The 22,636-nt window shown below is 42.9% G+C and overlaps 1 protein-coding gene across 1 annotated transcript in view; it reads left to right on the forward strand.

The window, feature by feature from the left end:
- Positions 1–22,636, forward strand: part of cblb (Cbl proto-oncogene B, E3 ubiquitin protein ligase) — a 192,661-nt gene that overhangs the window by 124,461 nt on the left and 45,564 nt on the right. The window contains exons 11-13 of the mRNA XM_070434684.1: positions 2,883–3,071; positions 8,968–9,327; positions 19,692–19,783. Coding sequence (XP_070290785.1) covers positions 2,883–3,071; positions 8,968–9,327; positions 19,692–19,783 — 641 coding nt within the window. The remainder of the gene's footprint in view (positions 1–2,882; positions 3,072–8,967; positions 9,328–19,691; positions 19,784–22,636) is intronic.

Here is a 22,636-nt window from a genome sequence, read left to right on the forward strand (position 1 = left end):
ACTTTCCTAAAACAATAATTTTCTACCTCATGGTTCAGCTGTCAGAGATTTGAGCGCTAAATGCATCAGAACATTGAATGCATGTAGGCCTATAGGCCTAGGCGTCCACTGAATGATATTCATATAAAAATAAAATGTAATTGTCCTAGCCCTAGAGAGACCGAATGAAAGATAGAGATATGCTGGCGCCGTGTTCCCGACATCGACATGGATTTCTTTAGACTTGTCAGTTAGGCTACTTCTGCTGTACAGATATAGGCGTACAGAAGGAGGCTAAGTTCAACTATCAGAGTCAGTTGGAGTGCCAGTATGCACTGCCTTCATAGGCCTGCGGTAGCTAAGCCTTCACAAAAGTCGCTTAACTGTATTAGGGTAAAAGTAATCAGCACAGCAGGGCCGCCGGCAAACGTGTGGCATGCTGGCACTTTCCGTGATTTTTTTTTTAACCATTAGAAAAATTCTGATCTCATCATAGCCTGTATAAAACAGTTTTTTACAGGTGATTTATTCCTATGGCACACTTGGAGTTTTACTTGGTTAGGTTAGGCTACCAGATAAGGAAAAACTCTGGGCCCCAGGATAAACATTTCCCCCCACCACTCTGGGACTTGTTGTGCCACCTCTGTAATTACCAGACAATGTTAGAAATGAAAAAACATTATATTTGTATGATTTACTATCTCAGCATTTTGACTTACGTATCTAAACATTTTTAGATAGTATCGGCGTTTTAAAAAATGGTGGAGGAATATGGGCTTCCAAAGTTTTTTACGTGGCTCAGTGCAGCCTTCTGACAGCAGCTACTGTGACAATTTCAGGCTGTTACTGCACTTTCAGGTAAAACWATTTTTWGCCGTTTCAAAAACATTGCTCTGCTKTTACCYTTTATACTGTAGGAGTATTGCWTTTGACACAATTATTTTTTARWCTGGAGGYGGGRYCTCYAGACGTGATAATTTCGCAAGTTTACACAAAAGTATTGTCTCTCGAGAATCGATAACTCTTCGAGAACCTCTCGAAAATGGCCCTTTGCTATCGCCAATGTGAAACGGTCTAAAAGTGTGATCTTGGACAAAGTGTGACTATGGCCTCAGTGCTCACTCACCTTAACTCACTAGCTGTCAAGTAGAATTACCCAGCGATTAATGAAATGGACTACTGCCATTTATCTACGTATCTACTAACTAAATATGCAGGACGTTGAACTTGTGTGTCAGAATCACAGAAGAGGATAGTTGTATTTTGTATTTTTTTTTATGCAGGTCTGGTCAAACTATGATGAGTTACTAAGCATTCTGTCAGTTAAATTGCTGTCTGGTATAAAAAAAATGTAGCGTCAGTTCAATTGCTCWTTGSTATTAAAAAAAAAGTCAAGTCAGCACAATCTCAGAAATGCCACATTTCAGGATTCAAAACAGTACTTGTCATGTCATGAAACAGCATGCTGTGCCAGGAAGAGAATGAATCCTGTTCAATGCTACGGACTCTGGTGATTAAGTGGCTAATGCTACAATTTGCTGATTAGCCATAGAGTAAGTGTCGTCTAACCCCGGAATGCCGAGTTTGCCTCAGCACTTACAGTACCAGTCAAAAGTTTGGAAACACTTACTCAATCCAGGGTCTTTCTTTATTTTTTACTGTTTTCTACATTGTAGAGTAATAGTGAAGACATCAAAACTATGAAATAACACATATGGAATCATGTAGTAACCAAAAAAGTGTTAAACAAATCAAAATATATTTTATATTTGAGATTCTTCAAAGTAGCCACCCATTGCCTTGATGACAGCTCTGCACACGCTTGGTATTAATTTTCAAATGTTCAAATTTCACCTTTATTTAACCAGGTAGGCCATAGAGAACAATTTCTCATTTACAACTGCGACCTAGCCAAGATAAAGCAAAGCAGTGCGGCAAAAACAACAACACAGAGTTACACATAAACAAATGTTGGAGTCAATAACACAATAGAAAAATCTATGTACAGTGTGTGCAAATGTAGAAGATTAGGGAGGTAAGGCAATAAATAGGCCATAGTGGCGAAGTAATTACAATTTAGTATTAACACTGGAGTGATAGATGTGCAGATGATGATGTGCAAGTAGAGATACTGGAGTGCAAAAGAGCAGGAAGATAAATATCAATATGGGGATGAGGTAGTTGGATGTGCGATTTACAGATTGGCTGTGTACAGGTACAGTGATCGGTAAGCTGCTCTGACAGCTGAAGCTTAAAGTTAGAGAGGGAGATCTAAGTCTCCAGCTTCAGTGATTTTTGCAATTCATTCCAGTCATTGGCAGCAGAGAACTGGAAGGAAAGGCGGCCAAAGGAAGTGTTGGCTTTGGGGGATGACCAGTGAAATATACCTGCTGGAGCGCGTGCTGCGGGTGGGTGTTGCTATGGTGACCAGTGAGCTGAGATAAGGTGGAGCTTTACCTAGCAAAGGCTTATAGATGTCCGGGAGCCAGTGGGTTTGGCGGCAAATATGTAGCGAAGGACAGCCAACGAGAGCATACACGCACCAATTTAATTCCACTAAATGATGCAAATTAACCTATAGACTGATAATTTGTAAGTCGCTCTGGATAAGAGCGTCTGCTAAATGACTTAAATGTAAATGTAAAATAAGCATGACCGGTCAAATGTATTTCCATCGATGAATAGGCAAAAAAACGGATTTTGTAACAAGATTTTTCCGTCTTATTTTTTGGAGAATTGGCCAGCGGCAGTTTTTTTWATCTGCTTTTCATAATTCTTATAGGCCAAAATCCGGCTAACGGAAACCCTGTTATAAATGTTACATCCATGTATTTCAGTGTCTATGACTGCCACATGGGTATTATTAAAGACCTGAACTTGTTGTTTTGTTCTTTCCATATCAGCAGTGTGCCGAACGGCAGAACTCCCCCGTGATGTCGCCAAACTCCTCCCCGGTGGCCCAGAGGAGGAAAGCCCATGCTGAGGCCCTCAGCATCCAGCACCTCAGCCTGCCCCCCGTACCCCCTCGCCTGGACCTCATCCAGAAGGGCGTCATCCGATCCCCCTCTGCCAGCCCCTCCAGCTCCCCAAAGGTGGGTCAGGGTTGTTAMGTTCTAAATAACAGGGTACAAACCGACGGACAACTATAAAAGCTCAAACCAAGTTTATTCACCCAAAGGGTCAGACAGTTGAACAGACAAAGACATATTCACACAAGTACTGGTATTTAACCCTTTCTCTTATGCTGAGCCCCCTCCTTACACATCTGAACAGCCAATACACCTCTTTTGCTATACAGAACTTTAGTGATATCTGTTCTTCCTCACTTCATCTAAGCTGACCTCTGCCCAAATTCCTCACTCCTCCCCAACTCACGGCTGTCCTGTTGACTTGTACCAGACTGTGGCCATTCTCCTCCCATTGGATCCCTGATGGCTAATAATAATATATCCTGACAGAATGTAAACGTTCTACATTCCCCTCTCTCCCTCAGTAACATGAATAAGGATACTTCATATTTTCAAGTTTAGAACTCAGAACCCATCAGGATGTACCATATGTCTATGGGGTGTACAGCCTAAACCCCTTTTCAAACTGGTTTGGTGTGATCTATTGTTTCTCGTTCAGCACACCAAAGAGYTATTGATTCAGATTCAGATTGTTTAATAGTCACACGTACAGGGTTGCAGGTGTGATTGTAGGGCACAGTGAAAATCTGAAACTGCAGGTTTGCACTCCACATCGACACCCATGTCATACTATTGTGCTGACCCAAACTCTTTTGGCTCACTTTTGAGCTCACTCTATCAACAGAATTCGACCAGGAAGTAGGAACCGGAAAGTTTGGACTGACGATACAGTGCTTCAGTGTTTTATACTTTTTAAAACACTTGAAATCAAGCTTTATTTATAGAGCACATTTCAGACATGAATGCAACGCAATACGCTTCACAGGAAAATACATAAATAAAACACTGAAATATTTACTACACAAAAAACWAAAGAATAACAATACAAACTGAAAGACAAAAAAAGCACCCTAACAAAAACAACGCTAAAAAGGTTTGTTTTAAGATTTATTTAAAAAATGTCCACAGTTTCGGGCCCCCTCAGGTTCTCTGGTAGTCTTGGTCAGTACCCGTGCTGCAGCATTCTGTATGTTTTGTAGTTGACCAATGGCTTTCTTGGGTAGACCAGACATMGAACCCAAACCGGCAGCGCGGGTGCGCCATCATGCATAAATTTGTTTTGTCCCCCCACACCAAACGCGATCACGACACGCAGGTTAAAATATCAAAGCAAACTCTGAACCAATTACATTAATTTGGGGACAGGTTGAAAAGCATTAAACATGTATGGCAATTTAGCTAGCTAGCTTGCACATGCTAGCTAATTTGTCCTATTTAGCTAGCTTGCTGTTGCTAGCTAATTTGTTCTGGGATATAAACATTGAGTTGTTATTTTACCTGAAACCCACAAGGTCCTCTACTCCGACAATTAATCCACACATAAAACGGTCAACCGAATCGTTTCTAGTCATCTCTCCTCCTTCCAGGCTTTTTCATCTTTGAACTTATATGGTGATTGGCATCTAAACTTTCATAGTATTGCCACGACGACCGGCAAAACAGTTCGTCTTTCAATCACCCACGTGGGTATAACCAATGAGGAGATGGGAGAGGCAGGACTTGCAGCGCGATCTGCATCAGAAATAGGAATGACTTCTATTTTAGCCCTTGGCAARGCAGACGCTCGTTGGCGCCCGCGAGCASTGTGGGTGCAATAATTGAATAACATGGATTTCTAAATTTATTTTGCAACACTCATGGACTCTACGTGTCCGGTCTGGTCAGCATGTTACAGTAGTGAAGTCTTCTTGTAATAAAAGCATGGATGAGTCTCTCTGTATCAGCCTGAGAGAAACGGCCGCACCGTGGCAATGTTCATGTGGTAAAAAGCTATTTTGGTCACATTCCTAATGTGAATCTAAAATGACACCTAAGTTTTTAGCTGGTGTTTTATCTTTATCTTTTGCCTGTGAATTCAATTCTGCTTCCAGATTCTCTCTCTGTGCTTTGGCTCCAATAATAAGTACCTCGGCCTTGTCTTGATTTAGCTGGAGGAAGTTGTGAGCCATCCAAGTATTTAAATCYCTAATACAGTCTAATGATTTATCCGTGGAGCTGACAACCTCTGGGGACACAGAAATGTAATGTTGTGTAGCTGTGAAAGTCAATGTCATGCTCGCTGATAACACTGCCAAGGGGTACATATATAAACTGAACAGTACCGGACCCAAAATTGAACCTTGCGATACCTTGCCACATGTGATATCTATTTTCTCTGGGTTATGTTCACAATTGGTGACAAAAAAACTCTCGACCCGGTTCAATAGGTCRTAAACCAATTTAGAACTGGACCGTAGAGGCCAACCCACCTCTCCAGTCTGTCCAGAAGGACATCATGGTCAGCAGTGTTGAATGCAGCACTTAAATCAAAGAGTACTCGGACAGAGAGCTGTTTGGCATCTGCGTTGGCTTAAAGGTAATTTACCARTTTAACTAAGGCTGTCTCTGTGCTGTGGTGGGCATGAAAACCAGATTGGWATTTTTCACTTAGCTYTATATTTTYTATMTCTAACACTCGTACCWGTATACATGTTGAAAATGGCAGATTTGGMCACTACTAAGCTTCTAAATTTGGACGTAGTGGCTGTACAYTAACATGCTATACATGACGCCAGAGCTCTGGCTTTGCGCATCATCAGCGCTGTATGGGTTTTGACTGACACCCGTTCTGAACTTGAGCACCGCGCGGGACAAGAAGTTACCCCGTCCTTCGCGGTAATTAGGGACATTTTGAAAAATGTTGTTGTCTGAATGAGGGAAATGCTGTAAATGTAGATGATGTATTTTGTAAGATGAGAAGTTGAGGATGATAACAAATGCTGCGTTGTATATATCATACGTACACGAAAGTCAAACACCCGTCAGTCCAAATGTGCCCTTCACATTTCCAAATCGTAAAASTCATGTCATATACAGTGTTAACGTTTATTTACCACCATGTTGTATGTACAGTTACAAGACGACGTGGCGTCATACCCTGATGTTCTGAATAGAACGAGCCTGTTTTTTTGTTATTGTCTATAGTAAATTCACCTGAATGCACTCATGACCCCTTTCTATGCACACACAAATACCCATCTGTTTCTCTGAACTGTAATATCTGTAATATCATATTTTATACTTATACTTATGTATTTATACTTAGCTAGTCATGTGGCAATAGAACAAGATTTGCAATTATGCCCACCTGACCCAAATTGCGATTTATAATGGACTTTTTGGGGGGATTAAGTAAACAAAAACAGTGATTGTGTGATGGCGGGGATAGAGGGTTGTGTTCCAAACAGAACGACTACAAGCGTGCTGACTCTATTTTCTTAACAGCACAGTTAGGAGCGCTCCGAAAAGTAGATTGAAAAAAGTAGTTCGTCTTCTACTCAAATCCTTGTCATGTTTTTTGTCTTATGTTGCACCTACRCCAAATTTTCGAGAAATAGTCTTATCGTGTTACTGAATGTATCCTGAGTTTTTTTCAGATTTCGTCATCAACAAATGTGGAGAAAAGTACAGTAAATGTCAAACAGTGCAATGTTTGGATTCGGTCTTGTGTCAGGTGAATTGTTGTGTACTCACCTTTGATCTAATCCTTTTCCCATTATTCCCAAACGGTTCCTTTCAATTGCTACCATGGTTATGTGTATGCACTTCCTATTTATTATTTTCAAACTTTTCAATTTAGCCCTATCCACATAGGCCAATTCCCACAAGTGTAAAGGGTTAAGTGATGCAAGGTAAAACTAAGTATATGTTGTTTTTCAAAAAGCTTAAACATTAATCGGATGATTTATGCTCGTGTATATTGCATTGATCGCGTCGCCGCTTATAAATATCTGGGTATCTGGATTGATGAAAAGCTATCTTTCAYAAAGCATATTGATGAGTTAGTTAATAAGTGGGCATCCTTTTTATAGGAAAAGTGTATCACATTGTATTACGTGCGATTAGGTTCATTACACATCACTGCATTCTGTATCAGAAAGTATGTTGGCCCTCTCTTAAATCTCATAGATCAATGCAGGTAGAATCAGGAATTCCCCAGGGCAGCTAGGTCCCTTACTTTTTTCAATCTTTACTAATAACATGCCTACTGGCCTTGAGTAAAGCCAGTGTGTCTATGTATGAGGATGACTCAACACTATACACGTCAGCTACTACAGAGAGTGAAATCACTGCAACACTTAACAAAGAGCTGCAGCTAGTTTCAGAATGGGTGGCGTTGTATTTGAGACAAATCATTCACTAAACCCTAAACCTCAACTAAATATTGTAATAAATCATGTGGAAATTGAGCACGTTGAGGTGACTTAACTGCTTGGACTAACCCTGGATTGTAAAACCGTCATGGTCAAAACATATTGATACAACAGTAGCTAAGATGGTGAGAAGTCTGTCCATAATAAAGTGCTGCTCTACCTTCTTAACAACACTATCAACAAGGCAGGTCCTGCAGCTGGACACCGTTCAGTTGTGTGGTCAGGTGCCACAAAGAGGTACTTAGGAAAATTACAATTGGTTTAGAACAGAGCAGCACGGCTATTCCCTAAATGTACACAGAGAGGTAACATTAATAAGATGCAGGTCAATGGCTCAAAGTGGAGGAGAGAATGACTTTATCACTCCTGAGGATCCTTAAATACAAATGCTCTGCTCTATTTTTGTTTATAAAGTCCTCTTGTGCAAACTTTAGACATGCGTCACCAGACCCGACCATAGGGATGGCTAACTCTGGAGATCCCTTCGGTCTCCACTGAGTTAGGTAGATCTGCGTTAAGTTTTTTTGCAACTTGTGGAAGGATCTCCAGAACTCTCGAAAGTTGAATGCGTTGGTGCTGGTTGATGCCATCCCTCGGAGCCTGGTTCCTCTCTAGGTTTCTTCCTAGGTGCCTGCCTTCTAGGGAGTTTTTCCTAGCCAGTGAGCTTCTGCCTCTGCATTGCTTGCTCTTTGGCTAGGGAGTTTTTCCTAGCCAGTGAGCTTCTGRCTCTGCATTGCTTGCTCTTTGGGGGTTTCAGGCTGGGTGTCCCCTAGAATCGACGTGTGCGCCCGGGCAGAAATTGAATTAGCATAATAAAAAATGCCCAGAAAAACCTGTCTTTTAAAACTAGTGATATCTGGGTTTTTTGTTGCATGGGCTGTGTCTCAATCTACCGCATCCGTGTTCGGCCGTGTTCGGCCTTGCACATTTGCGGTGGAAGGTGGCAAGGCTACAGCCGTGTTTGCCATACCAGGAGACATCACAAAAATGGTCCTTCCCACCTCAGACATAGGACTGACACTTTAAAACATATTTCCTTTTGATGTATTTTTGGACTATCTGTTTTTCCATGTACGAATCTGTTATTCAGTGCGTTTCTATGGGCTAATAGCAGTAAGGCTAAATTCAATGTTTCATCCCCAAAATGTTTTTTTTTAAACCTAAAGGTGTCCTGAAGTTCTAAATCAAATAGCTAAATGATCCATGGTATGACCTTCTTAAAACAATTCCATATGTTAGCTTAGTAGACCCCCCCCCCCCCCAGACTTTTTGGGGTTAGCACCTTGAAATAACTGCTGATATAAAAAGGCTTTATTTAAAATGTTTACTTAACCTTTATTTAAACAGGTAAGTCAATTAAGAAAAGATTTGTATTTACAATGATGGCCTAGCAAGAGGCAAAAGGCCTCCTGTGGGAACAGGGGCTGATAAAAAAATAAAATAAAAATAACATAGACAGAAAACACTAGCAACAGCACAAATACAACAGCAAACAATCAAAGGATGTGTGTGTGTTTGCGTGCAGGCATGTGTGTGGTGTGTGTGAAGTATGTCAACACTGTTTATTTCTGTGTAGTGTAAAATGAACACATGCCCTCCTCCCCAAGTCCTCTCCAGGGCTGGCTAGAAAGCAAGACAAGCCTTTACCTGCTCCCCCGCCCCCCAAGAGGGACCCTCCGCCCCCACCACCTCCTGAGCGCCCACCACCCATCCCACCAGATGGATGTGTCTCCTTGGACCCCTCCTCCACCGTGCCCTGTGACCCCGCGCTACCCCCTGAGGCCTGGTGCCCCAAAGAGAGCCCCCTGGTGGACCCCCACAAAACGGGAACAGGGGCTGACCGCTCCTCCAAGCTGGTCCACTCTGCCCAGTCTGATGGCAACGGTAGACCACTCAGCTGGCCCTTGGCGGATGCAGGCATTGGCGGCTCGCATCCCAGAATAGAGGCCCTCATGGAGAACCCCAAGGTAAGAATCACTAGGGTTCTGTTAGCGCACATGTTATACAACATTAATTGTTATACAACAATTACATTTTTGCATCTGAGCTCCTAGAGTGGCGCGGCTCTCCTTTTATTTTTAGGTTTTCTACTCCGCTAGCCYGCACCTCGCCTAAATAGGTGTGCGTTTCTTTTTCTTCTAGATACAACATTTTGAAAACATTACAATACATTCACAACACATTTCACAACACATTAAGTGTGTGCCCTCAAAACCCTACTCTACTACCACATATCTACAACACAAAATCCATGTGTACGTGTGTGTGTAGTGTGAATGTTATCGTGTGTGTGTGTGCATGTGTTCGTGTCTCTTCACAGTCCCCGCTGTTCCATAAGATGTAATTGTATCTGGTTTTTTATATCAACTTTTACTGCTTGCATCAGTTACCTGATGTGGAACAGAGCTCCATGTAGCCATGGCTCTATGGAGTACTGTGCGTCATTCACCACAACAGGGACTGTTCTTGCAAGRGTTGGGGTTTGTGAGATAATTGAGTTGATTTATGCATTTGCAACATAGAAACGTGGTTTGCTGAATATTAGCGGATTTTCACCTTTGTTCTGTGTATCTCTCGCTCACTCATTTGAACTCTCTTTCTCAAATACACCCACAAACAAACAAACACATCAGAGGGGCATGTTGTTGTTATTCTAACAATAGGTAAGACTTTATAATAACTCCACATAATGAAGCATTTCTAATGGATTAGTAAATAGTGGGTTATTGAGAAAAAATCCACTGGGGCTGAGTCACTTGATTCCTTTTTGCAGCAGCTTTCTGGCGGCACAAGTCTTCCCCCTACACAAAGAAGGCAATCCTTCTGACTTGGACAACTACTGTCCGGTTTACAAGTTCTCTTGCCTTGTCAAAGTGTTACACTCCCTGGCCAACTCTCAGCTCAACTGTTTAAACGTCTTAATGAGCACCAAGCTGGTTTTAGACCTGTACAAAGCACTATTTCGGTGGCTACACTTGTCTTAGATTATGTGCCATTACAGACCATACAAATCATTGTGCTGCCTTATTTATTGACCTGTCCAAGGCATTTGATACGTTTGACCATTTCTGACTTGTTCAAAGGTTGTCTGAAATAGGCCGAGATCAGGCATCTTGCAATCTTGCAGGACAAAATGTGRGCTTACTGACGATATCAAATGTAGTTTCCTCGATTTTACGAAAGGTGTGCCGCAGGGATCTATTTTGTGCCCTGTTCTCTTCACTATTTATATAAATAATATTGGTCTATCTGTATCATTCATCTCTACGCAGATGATAGTTATTTACTCCTGTGCCCTCTCAGTACAGCAGGTACATGCAGTGAGTCTGTGTGCAATTTTACATTTACATTTGAGTAATTTAGCAGAAGCTCTTGTCCAGAGTGAGTTACTGGAGCAAGTAGGGTTGAATGCCTTGCTCAATGGCACATTGGCTCGGGGATCGAACCAGTGACCTTTCAGTTACTCTCCCAATGTTCTTAACCGCAGGGCTAGTTTCAGCACCTGTATTAGTGGGGAGGGCTGCTGATGTGGGTCTGGACAATTTATTAATAACCAGAGAATTGTTTGGTGATTAAAACATAATACAACATAATACAAAACGTTATTTTTTTATTTACCCCCACGTTTTTACCCTAGTTTGCATATGTCTGTTTTTCTGTGTCTTTGTGTGTCTATCAGTGTTTGTTTGTGTGTGTGTGTGTGTGTGCTGGTCAAGGGCTAGTGTATGGGTTGGGCTAGTGTATGGGTTGTAAGGCCAGGGTGACGTCTGGGTATGAATCCTACACCCCATTGTCCAAAAACCTTAACCTGTGAGAATGCTTGAAGTTGTGATGGGCTAGTCAGGAGGGGGGGTTGCGTGTCTGCGTGTATTGGTGGAGAGGGGCTGATGACGTGGGTCTGGACAGTTTAACTCTAAAAATTGAAATGCTTAGTTGKCAAATCTTGTGGTTCATGAGGGGGCGAGACTTCACACCAGGGTTGAAATATCACACCCACTGTTCTGAATGGGTTTGATATGTAGGTACTTAGAGTTCAAATCATGTTAAATGTCCAAGACAGCTGGAGACACCTTCCTAAATTAGTGAGTGATAATGGCTAGTTTGTGTGACCCCTCTTTCTTCAGGCAGCTTTGTTATGACTTTAACTAGGCTAGTACTGATAGACAGATAAGACCTGGGTTCTATCAGGTGGGGCTTGTATATATAGATGAGTGGCAGTAGTGGAGAAGGGGGTGTATGGGTAGCATGTAAGCCTACAGGACACTGCATGTGTATCACTATGAGTCAGTACGCCCATGAACGATATAGGGGTAAGATATACCATGAGACTGTATATGTACCATGTATAGAATAGTGTGGGGCCTCCACCTAATAAGCATAAACAGGTTAAAGGTTATATCCAGCTCAATAGGAAACTATATGATAGACCCACTATCACGTTTCAGGTAAGACCCAAATGCAGACTGTGTTGAAGTAACAATGTTMATTACAGCAACAGGGGCAGGCAAACGACAGGTCAAGTCAGGCGGGAGTCGATAATCCAGAGTAGTGGGGCAAAGGTACAGGACTGCAGGCAGGCTCAGGGTCAGGTCAAGCAGAGGTTGGTAATCCAGAGTAGGGGCAAAGGCACATGACGGGTCAGGGGCAGGCAGAGTGGTCAGGCAGGCGGGCTGAGAGTCAGGACAGGCAAAGGTCAATACCAGGAGAATGAGAAAAAGGGAGACTGGGGAAAAGCAGGAGCTGAGACAAACCGGTGGTTGACTTGACAAACAAGACAAACTGGCAACAGACAAACAGAGAACACAGGTATAAGTACCCAGGGGATAATGGGGAAGATGGGCGACACCTGGAGGAGGGTGGAGACAAGCACAAGGACAGGTGAAACAGATCAGGGTGTGACACCCACACAATGACAACAGAATTACCTTTTTCTTCCACGTTAGTGGACTTTATTAAAATTAAAGATAATGGTACAAAATAGAACAGAATGTAAAAGTAAAAAATGTAAGAACATAGCAATTATCAAAAAGGACAATGAACCACCAGAGGACCACAGAATAATACTGGACCTAGTAAAACCTGAGATTAGTTGTAAATGGTATAATGTTGAAATCAAAAAATGAGAAAATGATTCGGATAAGACATATATCAAAAATCAACAGTATAGCAATTGTACAACCACATATCAAATATGGATCAAACCCTGTAAACAGGTGAAACCAGGGGGGATTAAAAGGACTGTAGCTAACGTTGCTTTCCCAATTTAGAACCTTAGTACGCTGAAGCTGGTTTGAAACTGGTACCAGTATATATATAGTTTCCTTAAAGACGGCAGATAGTGAAGTTAAAACACCTGAGAGCTCTCAACTAAAGTCTTACAATCAATAAAACCTTGGGGCGCCCCAAAATTAATATAAAAACGTTTGGTCCTTGGACACGGAGGGGTTKAACACAGAGGGGTTAAACACTAATGTTACCGTCCATCCAAAGGTGAACCGGACAGAGGGAGCGTAGCCAGCATCCGTCAACGAGAGGGCCAAGGATTCCATGGGATTTAGCAGGTGAAAGAAACAACCAGAGAGCTCCATCGATGCTAAGAGGTAATTGAAGAACAACTGCAGGTAGCCGGTGATGATGTAGTCATAGATCATTAGGATGCTGATGGTAGAGTAGCTAGCTAGCTAGCTTAGCTAGCTGTACCAACTAGCTTGGCTAGCCAGGAGGTTCTTCATCTGTCCCTCGAGGATGATGGCAAATCCGGTGACTACAAAATTAAACAAGAATAGCGAGTGAGGAGCTGGCTACCCTCATACTGTCCCTCTAGCGAACTCTGTCGTTGTTCCCCAAAATCACCTCAGTCCAATTTGCGCACACCCGGCAAAACTACTTCACAGTAGGGCTGTTGTGGTGACCGTATTACCGCCACACCGGCGGTCACGAGTCATGAAGGCAGTCAAATTCCACGTGACCGTGTAATCATGGTAATTAGGCTTCTTCAAGCTCTGATTGTGCTACATTCTCCCTCTAATCACTCTGATATCAATGCAAATGTATTCTAAAATCGAATTACACACTTCATGGGGTCATGTTGCGCAACATTTCTAAAGGCTATGGAATTGCAGGAGAAAACAGAGTGATGGCTGTTTATAAAAATAGGAGGATCAGCTTTCTATAGACTGACAATATTTATTTCTCAACTTTCCTAACATTAAGCACATTGCTTATATTTACAACAGGAGTATAGACTACCTGGCTAGCATGAAAATAAACCACAGGGAAAGCGTCCTCCATTCGCTATTTAAGTGCATAGATTACATGATGTACATCCCATCATTGTAAATAAGAATTTGTTCTTAACTTACTTGCCTAGTTAAATAAATAAAAAWATATATAAAAATACCGGTGCATGATAATGGTCCATTTTAAATCAAAGACCAGATTAAATCAAGAATAATCTGATGGGTGACAATATTAGCAATTTTTTTCCTATTGTGTTACTGACTGTACGTTTGTTTATTCCATGTTTAACCCTGTGTTGTTGTTTGTGTTGCACTGCTTTGCTTTATCTTGGCCAGGTTGCAGTTGTAAATGATAACTTGTTCTCAACTGGCTTACCTGGTTAAATAAAGGTGAAATAAAATAAAATAAAAACGTATCTTTTACCTCTTTCTCAAATGTTTTTGCTCTTTTGTACTTCTCTTAGCAGGTCTTTTACGGAAGTGTTGGTCTACGTTTTGATCGTCATTCAACCCTTTGCTACCCTTGTGCCCTGACAATTTGTTTGGGTTGGGTGTAGGAACGTAGCGATCAGGTTGATTGTAGCGGTAGTCGGTTCACTTTCAATGTTCTTTATAGGTATTTTGACCGCCGTGGTTATTGGTATCGCGGTTTCGTGGTAGATACCTTTGTTGTGTGTCATCTCTCAACTCTCCTATCGCTGATAATGCACCCTCTACCTGGAGTGAGTGCTCCTGTTCAATATTGAAAACCGAGATGTCAGGGCTCTTAGCACGGCTCACTTTTGATGCCTCAAAAGCTGAGTTCTGAGATTTGCAAACCAACGTGGGCATACATGTTCGACAGAAACATTTTGTTTGAATGGTAGTAGCTATTCCACTCCTGTTTCAGTGAATAGGCCAAAGTAAGGCAACGATTTTGTCAAGGCGTTCCACACCAAGTGCACGGAGAAGGTTTGCTTCAACCTGTGGGGAAGAATGGGCCAAAAGGCAGAGAGGAGAAGCCAAGCTTTGTTGGCGAGGAGGCGCCATATTACTCTGTGCCGAATGGCCAAGAGGAAAGACTGAGGGACACCTGAGAGAGGTAAAGTCTGAAACCTTCTGTCGTCTTCCCTCCTTTGTGTACTGAGCTTGATTGCTTTGTTGGGAAGTCACGCTGTAGCGCGTGACTGTTCTGGAGTTCCTCCAGGTGGTACCTAAGAGTGGTATTCTGCTGCATAGCACTTGAGTCCACTTGGGCCCTTAGAGTACTTTTGTTAGACACGTGTGTCGCACTGGCTTCTTTCGGCCTCATACTTATCTGTCATGGCTTGCAGGTAGAGGTCTTGAGTGCGGAGCGAGAGATTCATTGATGAAATTTCCTCCGCTTGCTTAGAGATACATTTTTCCATCTTCCTCACCTGGGTTCTCTCATCACTCATTTGGTCAGTGACTTGAATGAGTTCCGCTGTTTTGTCATCCAACTTAGTCATTGTGTTCATTAAGTGATCATCTTTGGTCTGCAGCATTTGGACTAGAACATTATTGCTTTGAGGAACGTTCATCAAAACTGCGTTCATGTTATCAAGTTGCGTGCCCCTGTGTGTAGATAACTCGTCAGATTGATCTAGTTTGGCATGGATTTTGTCGTGTTTCTTTTTGGCGAAATCGAGTTGTTCCTGTAGAAGACGATTTTGTTCCTGTAGAAAATTATTTTGTTCAAGTGTTCGTGCTTATTTGTCGTCATACGTTTTTGCCATTTCTTTTCATTGTTCCATTCTCAAAGCAGTTCCCACGGCTAGCAGTATCTTTTCCTTTTCTGCTTTTGTTTCCTGGTTATCTCCACCTGTCCCTTGAGTAGTTGGAAGCTGCAAAAACGATTTTCATCAATTTATAGACGTTAATGAATCATCAATACTGGATCAGTAATGTGGTAGTTGGATGTCAATGAACTTGCAATGATTAATCATACCTGCATAGGCTATCATCTTAAAATGGCGCCGCCGTTTTACGTGCCCCCAACCGATTGTGTTCGTTTATCTGCGTTGTTTGTAACTTATTTTTTTTWAATTGTTGTACATAATGTTGCCGCTACCGTCTCTTATGACCTAAAATAACTTCTAGACATCAGGACTGCGATTACTCACCACGGACAAGCAGAATTCTTTTTCTTATTTCACGACTCTGACGAGCACAAGGCGGAGGATATACGGCTCCCTCAGGAACAGGCCCTGACCTGTCCGGGTATCCTGGAAGGATATTGACCTCATCCCGTCAGTCGAGGATGCCTGGTCGTTCTTTAAAAGTAATTTCCTCACCATCTTAAATAAGCCTGCACCTTTCAAAAAATGTAGAACTAAGGACAGATATAGCCCTTGGTTCACTCCAGACCTGACTGCCCTCGACCAGCACAAAAACATCCTATGGCGGACTACACTAGCATCGAATAGTCCCCGTGATATATGCAACTTTTCAGGGAAGTCAGGAACCAATACACCCAGTCAGTCAGGAAAGCAAAGGCTAGCTTTTTCAAACAGAAATGTGCATCCTGTAGCTCTAACTCCAAAGAGTTGTGGGACACTGTAGGGTCTATGGAGAATAAGAGCACTACCTCCCAMCTGCCCACTGCACTGAGGCTAGGCGAGAATTTCAATAAGCATTTCTCTACGGCTGGCCATGCTTTCCTCCTGGCTAGCCCAACCTCGGCTCCGCACCCCCGCAGCTACTTGCCCAAACCTCCCCAGCTTCTCCAGGTAGCAGATGTTCTGAAAGAGCTGCAAAACCTGGACCAATACAAATCAGCTGGGCTAGACAATCTGGACCCTCTCTTTCTAAATAATTATCTACCTTCATTGTTGCAACCCCTATTACCAGTCTGTTCAACCTCTCTTTCGTATCGGCCGAGATCCCTAAAGAATGGAAAGCTGCCGCGGTCATCCCCCTCTTCAAAGGGGGTGACACTCTAGACCCAAACTGTTATATACCTATATCCATCCTGCCCTGCCTTTCTAAAGTCTTTGAAAGCCAAGTTAATAAACAGATCACTGACCATTTCGAATCCCACCGTACCTTCTCCGCTGTGCAATCCGGTTTTCGAGCTGGTCACGGGTGCACCTCTGCCACGCTCAAGGTCCTAAACAATATCATAATTGCCATCGATAAAAGACAGTACTGTGCAGCCGTCTTCATCGACCTGGCCAAGGCTTTCGACTCTGTCAATCACCACATTCTTATCGGCAGACTCAACAGCCTTGTTTTCTCAAATGACTGCCTCGCCTGGTTCACCAACTACTTCTCAGACAGAGTTCAGTGTGTCAAATCGGAGGGCCTGTTGTCCGGACCTCTGGCAGTCTCTATGGGGGTGCCACAGGGTTCAATTCTCAGGCCGACTCTTTTCTCTGTATATATCAATGATGTCGCTCTTGCTGCGGGTGATCCCATGATCCACCACTACGCAGACGACACCATTCTGTATACATCTGTCCCTTCTTTGGACACTGTTAACAGACCTCCAAACGAGCTTCAATGCCACACAACACTTTTTCCGTGGCCTCTAACTGCTCTTAAACGCTAGCATAACCAAATGCATTCTTTTCAACCGATCGCTGCCCGCACCTGCCCACCCGACTAGCATCACTACTCGGGACGGTTCTGACTTAGAATATGTGGACAACTACAAATACCTAGGTGTCTGGTTAGACTGTAAACTCTCCTTCCAGACTCATATTAAACATCTCCAATCCAAAATTAAATCTAGAATCGGCTTCCTATTTTGCAACAAATTTGCTCAGACAGTCTGTGTTTAAGATACTATAAAGATATATTGTACAGATATATTGTTTTACCCTAATTCTGACTAAAACTACACACATCATTAATAATACTTTTATGATTCTAATCAATTTCATACAATTATATGGTTTCAGGGTGGAATTATTTCATCATTATCTTTCAACATTTAAATTACTTTAACAGTACCCAGTGTCCGACAGAGCTGCAGGAGTTGTGACCCGTTTTTGTTGGTTATGTTGTCGTAGTTGTGTCTAGGGGGGCATATTGGGGAGAGAATGCTGTCACATCCAGGTAGGTGTTTGTCCCCCTGTGTGCTGAGGGTGTCAGGTTCTTGTCTTGTTCTGGCATTTAGGTCACCACAGACTCGTACATGTCCATGGGCCTGGAAATTGTTGATCTCCCTCTCTAGGATGGAGAAGCTGTCATCGTTAAAGTATGGGGATTCTAGTGGGGGGATATAGGTAGCACACATGAGGACATTTTTCTCTGTTGAGATKATTTCTTTATTAATTTCTAGCCAGATGTAAAATGTTCCTGTTTTGACTAATTTAATAGAGTGGGTTAGGTCTGCTCTATACCAAATTAGCATACCCCCTGAGTATCTTCCCAGTTTCACACCTGGTAGTTTGGTGGATGGGACTACCAGCTCTCTGTAACCTAGAGGGCAACCAGTGGGTCCGTCTTCTTTATACCATGTTTCTTGTAGGATGACAATGTCTGTATTTCCAATTTCTTTGATGAAGTCTGGGTTCCTGCTCTTTAGGGCAAAGGCAGATGACCTCCGACCTTGTATATTCCAGGATGAGATAGTGAACGCTTTCTGTTCCATAGTGTCTAGTGTTGTTTTTGTGTTGTTTAGGCCAGGACCATTACAGTAGGTGTGAGCAGAGCATGTTGAGCATCTGATACATACCTCTTAGGTTGCAGGACGGGGCTTTGGCGGATGTAATAGTGGGGGTTGGGCCTGTTGCTCTTCTCACGGCCTGGTCATATGGGGGGCATGGGGTGGGCAGAGGGGCATAGGTCTGATATGTCTCTCTCTCTCGCTATTTACTGCCCTCATAGCCCCGCTCTGCTAGCCTTGCCCTAACTGACCCGGTGTGGATGGCAGCCAGATACTGCCTTATCCATGCAGGTTGTGCCAGAGTGACTGAAGTCCACCTCCAGCCAATTTTGCAGTGCAGCGTTCTGGCAACATTGCCACCAGGGTTGGTCAATTTGATTGTCGTCGGGTCCATTTGGGTTCGGGTCTGATTATTGTCCTCTGGTCTGTTCGGGTTTGACTTTTTAGACCCAAGAAGATCTCTAGGTCAATTCCATTTGAACTATGATAAATTCATCAATTGAAAAAACCTCATAGAAAATAATGGCATAATATCAATTMSTAAATATAATTGCAATGATTCAGCAATGACCCCAACCCAGGTGAGCACACGCCAGATGGGTTACTCAGAACCCATGGGGGGAAAATCCTGTAATTGGAGGGTAGCGTCCTCTGGGGTAGTGTGGGAGATGAGGTGGGCACAGTGTCCAAGTGGTTGTCTGCAGGGGGCATGCCAACCTCTGCCCAATGTGGAAAGGATTGGCAGGTTGGCATTTATTGGGAGGACAGCTCTGCAGGGTAGTCACGAGCTGGCACAGACACAAAGTCATAAGATCTTTTAAACCTTAACCACACTGCTAACCTTATGCCTTACACAAACCTTAAATGAACACCAAAAAGAACATCAGCACTGATTTGTCCGTCAGACTGCCAAATGGTGAAGCGTGATTCATCACTCCAGTGAACGCGTTTCCACTGCTCCATAGTCCAATGGCAGCAGGCTTTACACTACTCCAGCCGACGCTTGGCATTGCACATGGGGATCTTAGGCTTGTGCACGGCTGCTTGGCCATGGAGCCCCATTTCATGAAGCTCCGGACGAACTGTTCTTGTGCTGACGGTAGTGAGTTTTGCAACTGAGGACAGACGATTTTTACGCGCTTCAGCACTCGGCGTTCCCGTTCTGTAAGCTTGTGTGGCCTACCACTTCGCGGCTGAGCCATTGTTGCTCCTAGGCATTTCCCCTTCACAATAACAGCACTTACAGTTGACCGGGGCAGCTCTAGCAGGGCAGAAATTTGATGAACTGACTTGTTGGATGGTGTCAAGTTGAAAGTCACTGAGCTCTTCAGTAAGGCCWTTCTAATGCCAATGTTTGTATATGGAGATTGCTTGTATGAATGAAAATAAGTGGATTACCGTAGACTTGTGCACTTTTGTATACTGATGTTTCCTCCTTGTCAGTCTGTGTCTCTCTCTTGGTCTYTATGTCTGTCTGCAGCCTTACTCAAATGGTCTCCATGTCAGTGATGAGTACGACGTTCCTCCTCTCCGACACTCCTCTCCCTTGCCCGCTCTCAACAGCAGCCACAAGTGAGTCTCTCCCGCAATATTGTCACACACACATACGTTGAAAGATTGCATAACTATTGAATCAATAGTCTGTTCATTTTTTACGGTCAAGCTTTATGAATGGGTGTACAATATGTGTTTTATATATATATTTTCACACTATGAGGTTGGAATAATACTGTAAAATTATGAAAATTATAATAATGCCCTTTTAGTGTAAGAGCTGTTTGAAACACTGCCTGAAATTTCTGCCTGTTTTGGTGGGATGGAGTTTTGGCCTGCCWGCTGACATCACCAGGTGGTACATTTGTTAATAGACCAATAAGAAAGAGAGTTCCAAACCTCTGCCAATAACAGCTAGTTTTCAGTTTRCCCCTCCTAGACCACTACCAGACAGTTCTAGCAAAAMTCTTGCTTGAGAAATTGCTCTTTTTAATWGAAAACAATCACAGTAAAGCARTTCATTGTTACCCTAAAAATGATTTGATATTGAGATAAATACGCCTGTATTGGACCTTTAACCTTGAAATCAAATTGTATTTGTCACATGCTTCGTAAACAACAGGTGTAGACTAACAATGAAATGCTTACTTACAGGACCATCTCAACAATGCAGAGAGAGAAACAAATAGTTATAACACAAGGAATAAATACACAATTAGTAACAGTAACTTGGCTATATACAGGGAGGCGGTACTAGTACTGAGTCGATGTARAGGGATACAAGATAATTGAGGTAGATATGCCTTTTGTTAGTTACAGCGTTATTCTACAATTTATTAAATATTTCTTTCCTCATCAATCTACACACAATAACCCATAATGACTTGTCCCGAAGCCACTTCTGCGTTTTCTTGGCTGTGTGCTCAGAGTTGTTGTCCTGTTGGGAGGTGAAACTTCACCCCAGTCTGAGGTCCTGAGCGTTCTGGAGCAGGTTTTCATCAAGGATCTCTCTGTACTTTGCTCCGTTCATCTTCCCTCGATTCAYGCCAAAGAGTTCAATCTTGCTTTCATCAGACCAGAGAATCTTGTTTCTCATGGTCTGAGAGTCCTTTAGGTGCCTTTTGACAAACTCCAAGCAGGCTGTCATGTGCCTTTTACTGAGGAGTGGTTTCCGTCTGGCCACTCTACCATAAAGGCCTGATTGGTGGAGTGCTGCAGAGATMGTTGTCCTTCTGGAGGTTTCTCCCATCTCTACAGAGGAACTCTAGAGCTCTGTCCGAGTGACCATCTGGTTCTTGGTCACCTCCCTGACCAAGGCCCTTCTCCCCCGATTGGTCAGTTTGGCCGGGTGGCCAGCTCTAGGAAGAGTCTTGGTGGTTCCAAACTTCTTCCATTCAAGAATGATGGAGGCCACTGTGTTCTTGGGGACCTTCAATGCTGCAGACATTTTCTGGTACCCTTCTCCAGATCTGTGCCTCAAGACAATCCTGTCTCGGAGCTCTATGGATAATTCCTTCAACCTCATGGCTTGGCTTTTACTCTGACATGCACTGTCAACTGTGGGACCTTATATAGACAGGTGTGTGCCTTTCCAAATCATGTCCAATCAATGTAATTTGCCACAGGTGGACTCCAAGTTGTAGAAACATCTCAAGGATGATCAAATGGAAACAGGATGCACCTGAGCTCAATTTCGAGTCTCATATTAAAGGGTCTGAATACTTATGGAAATAAGCTATTTCTGTTATTTATTTTTATTCAATTACAAAAAAAATCGAACAACCTGTTTCCGGGTTATGTGGTATTGTTTGTAGATTGATGAGGAAAATAATGTATTTAATCCATTTTAGAATAAGGCTGCAACATAACACAGTGTGGGAAAAAGGGAAGGTGTGTCAATAGTTTCCGATTTCACTGGTGGTAGGGATACAGTGGCTTATCAATGGGATAGATAATAAACAGTAACAGCAGCGTATGTGATGAGTATAAAGAGATTGGTGCAAAAAGGGTCAATGCAGATATATTGGTTAACTATTCAAATCGAATCTAAATTGTATTTGTCACATACACATGGTTAGCAGATGTTAATGTGAGTGTAGTGAAATGCTTGTGCTTCTAGTTCCGACAGTGCAGTAATATCTAACAAGTAATCTAACAATTCCCCAACAACTACCGAATACACACTAATCTGAAGGGGCGAATGAGAATATGTACATGTAAGTATATGGATGAGCGATGGCCTAGCGGCGTAGGCAATAGATGGTATAAAATACAGTATATACATGTGATGTGAGTAATGTAAGATATGTAAACATTATTAAAGTGGCATTATTTAGAGTGTGTTGTATAAAGTGACTAGTGATCCATTTATTGAAGTGGCCAGTGATTGGGTGTCAATGTGGGCAGCAGCCTCTATGAGTTAGTGTTTGCTTTTTAACAGTCTGATGGACTTGAGATAGAAGCTGTTTTTCAGTCTCTCGGTCCCAGCTTTGATGCACCTGTACTGACCTCGCCTTCTGGATGGTAGCGGTGTGAACAGGCAGTGGCTCGGGTGGTTGATGTCCTTGATGATCTTTTTGGCCTTCCTGTGACATCGGGTGCTGTAGGTGTCATGGAGTGCAGGTAGTTTGGCCCCAGTGATGCGTTGTGCAGACCGCACCACCCTCTGAGAGCCTTCCGGTTGAGGGCGGTGCAGTTGCCGTACCAGGCTGTGATACAGCCTGACAGGATGCTCTCGATTCTACATCTGTAAAAGTTTGTCAGGGTTTTGGGTAACAAGCTATTGAACTAACTATTTAGCAGTCTTATAGCTTGGAGGTTGCGCCTTGTGTTTGGATGCCAAACAGTTTCCATACAAAGTGGTGATGCTGTGGGTAAAGATGCTCTCAATGGCGCAGCTGCAGAGCTTTTTGAGGGCCCATGCCGAATCTA

Source organism: Salvelinus sp. IW2-2015, linkage group LG23 (genome assembly GCF_002910315.2).
Source record: "Salvelinus sp. IW2-2015 linkage group LG23, ASM291031v2, whole genome shotgun sequence".
In the NCBI taxonomy this organism is placed as follows: domain Eukaryota; kingdom Metazoa; phylum Chordata; class Actinopteri; order Salmoniformes; family Salmonidae; genus Salvelinus; species Salvelinus sp. IW2-2015.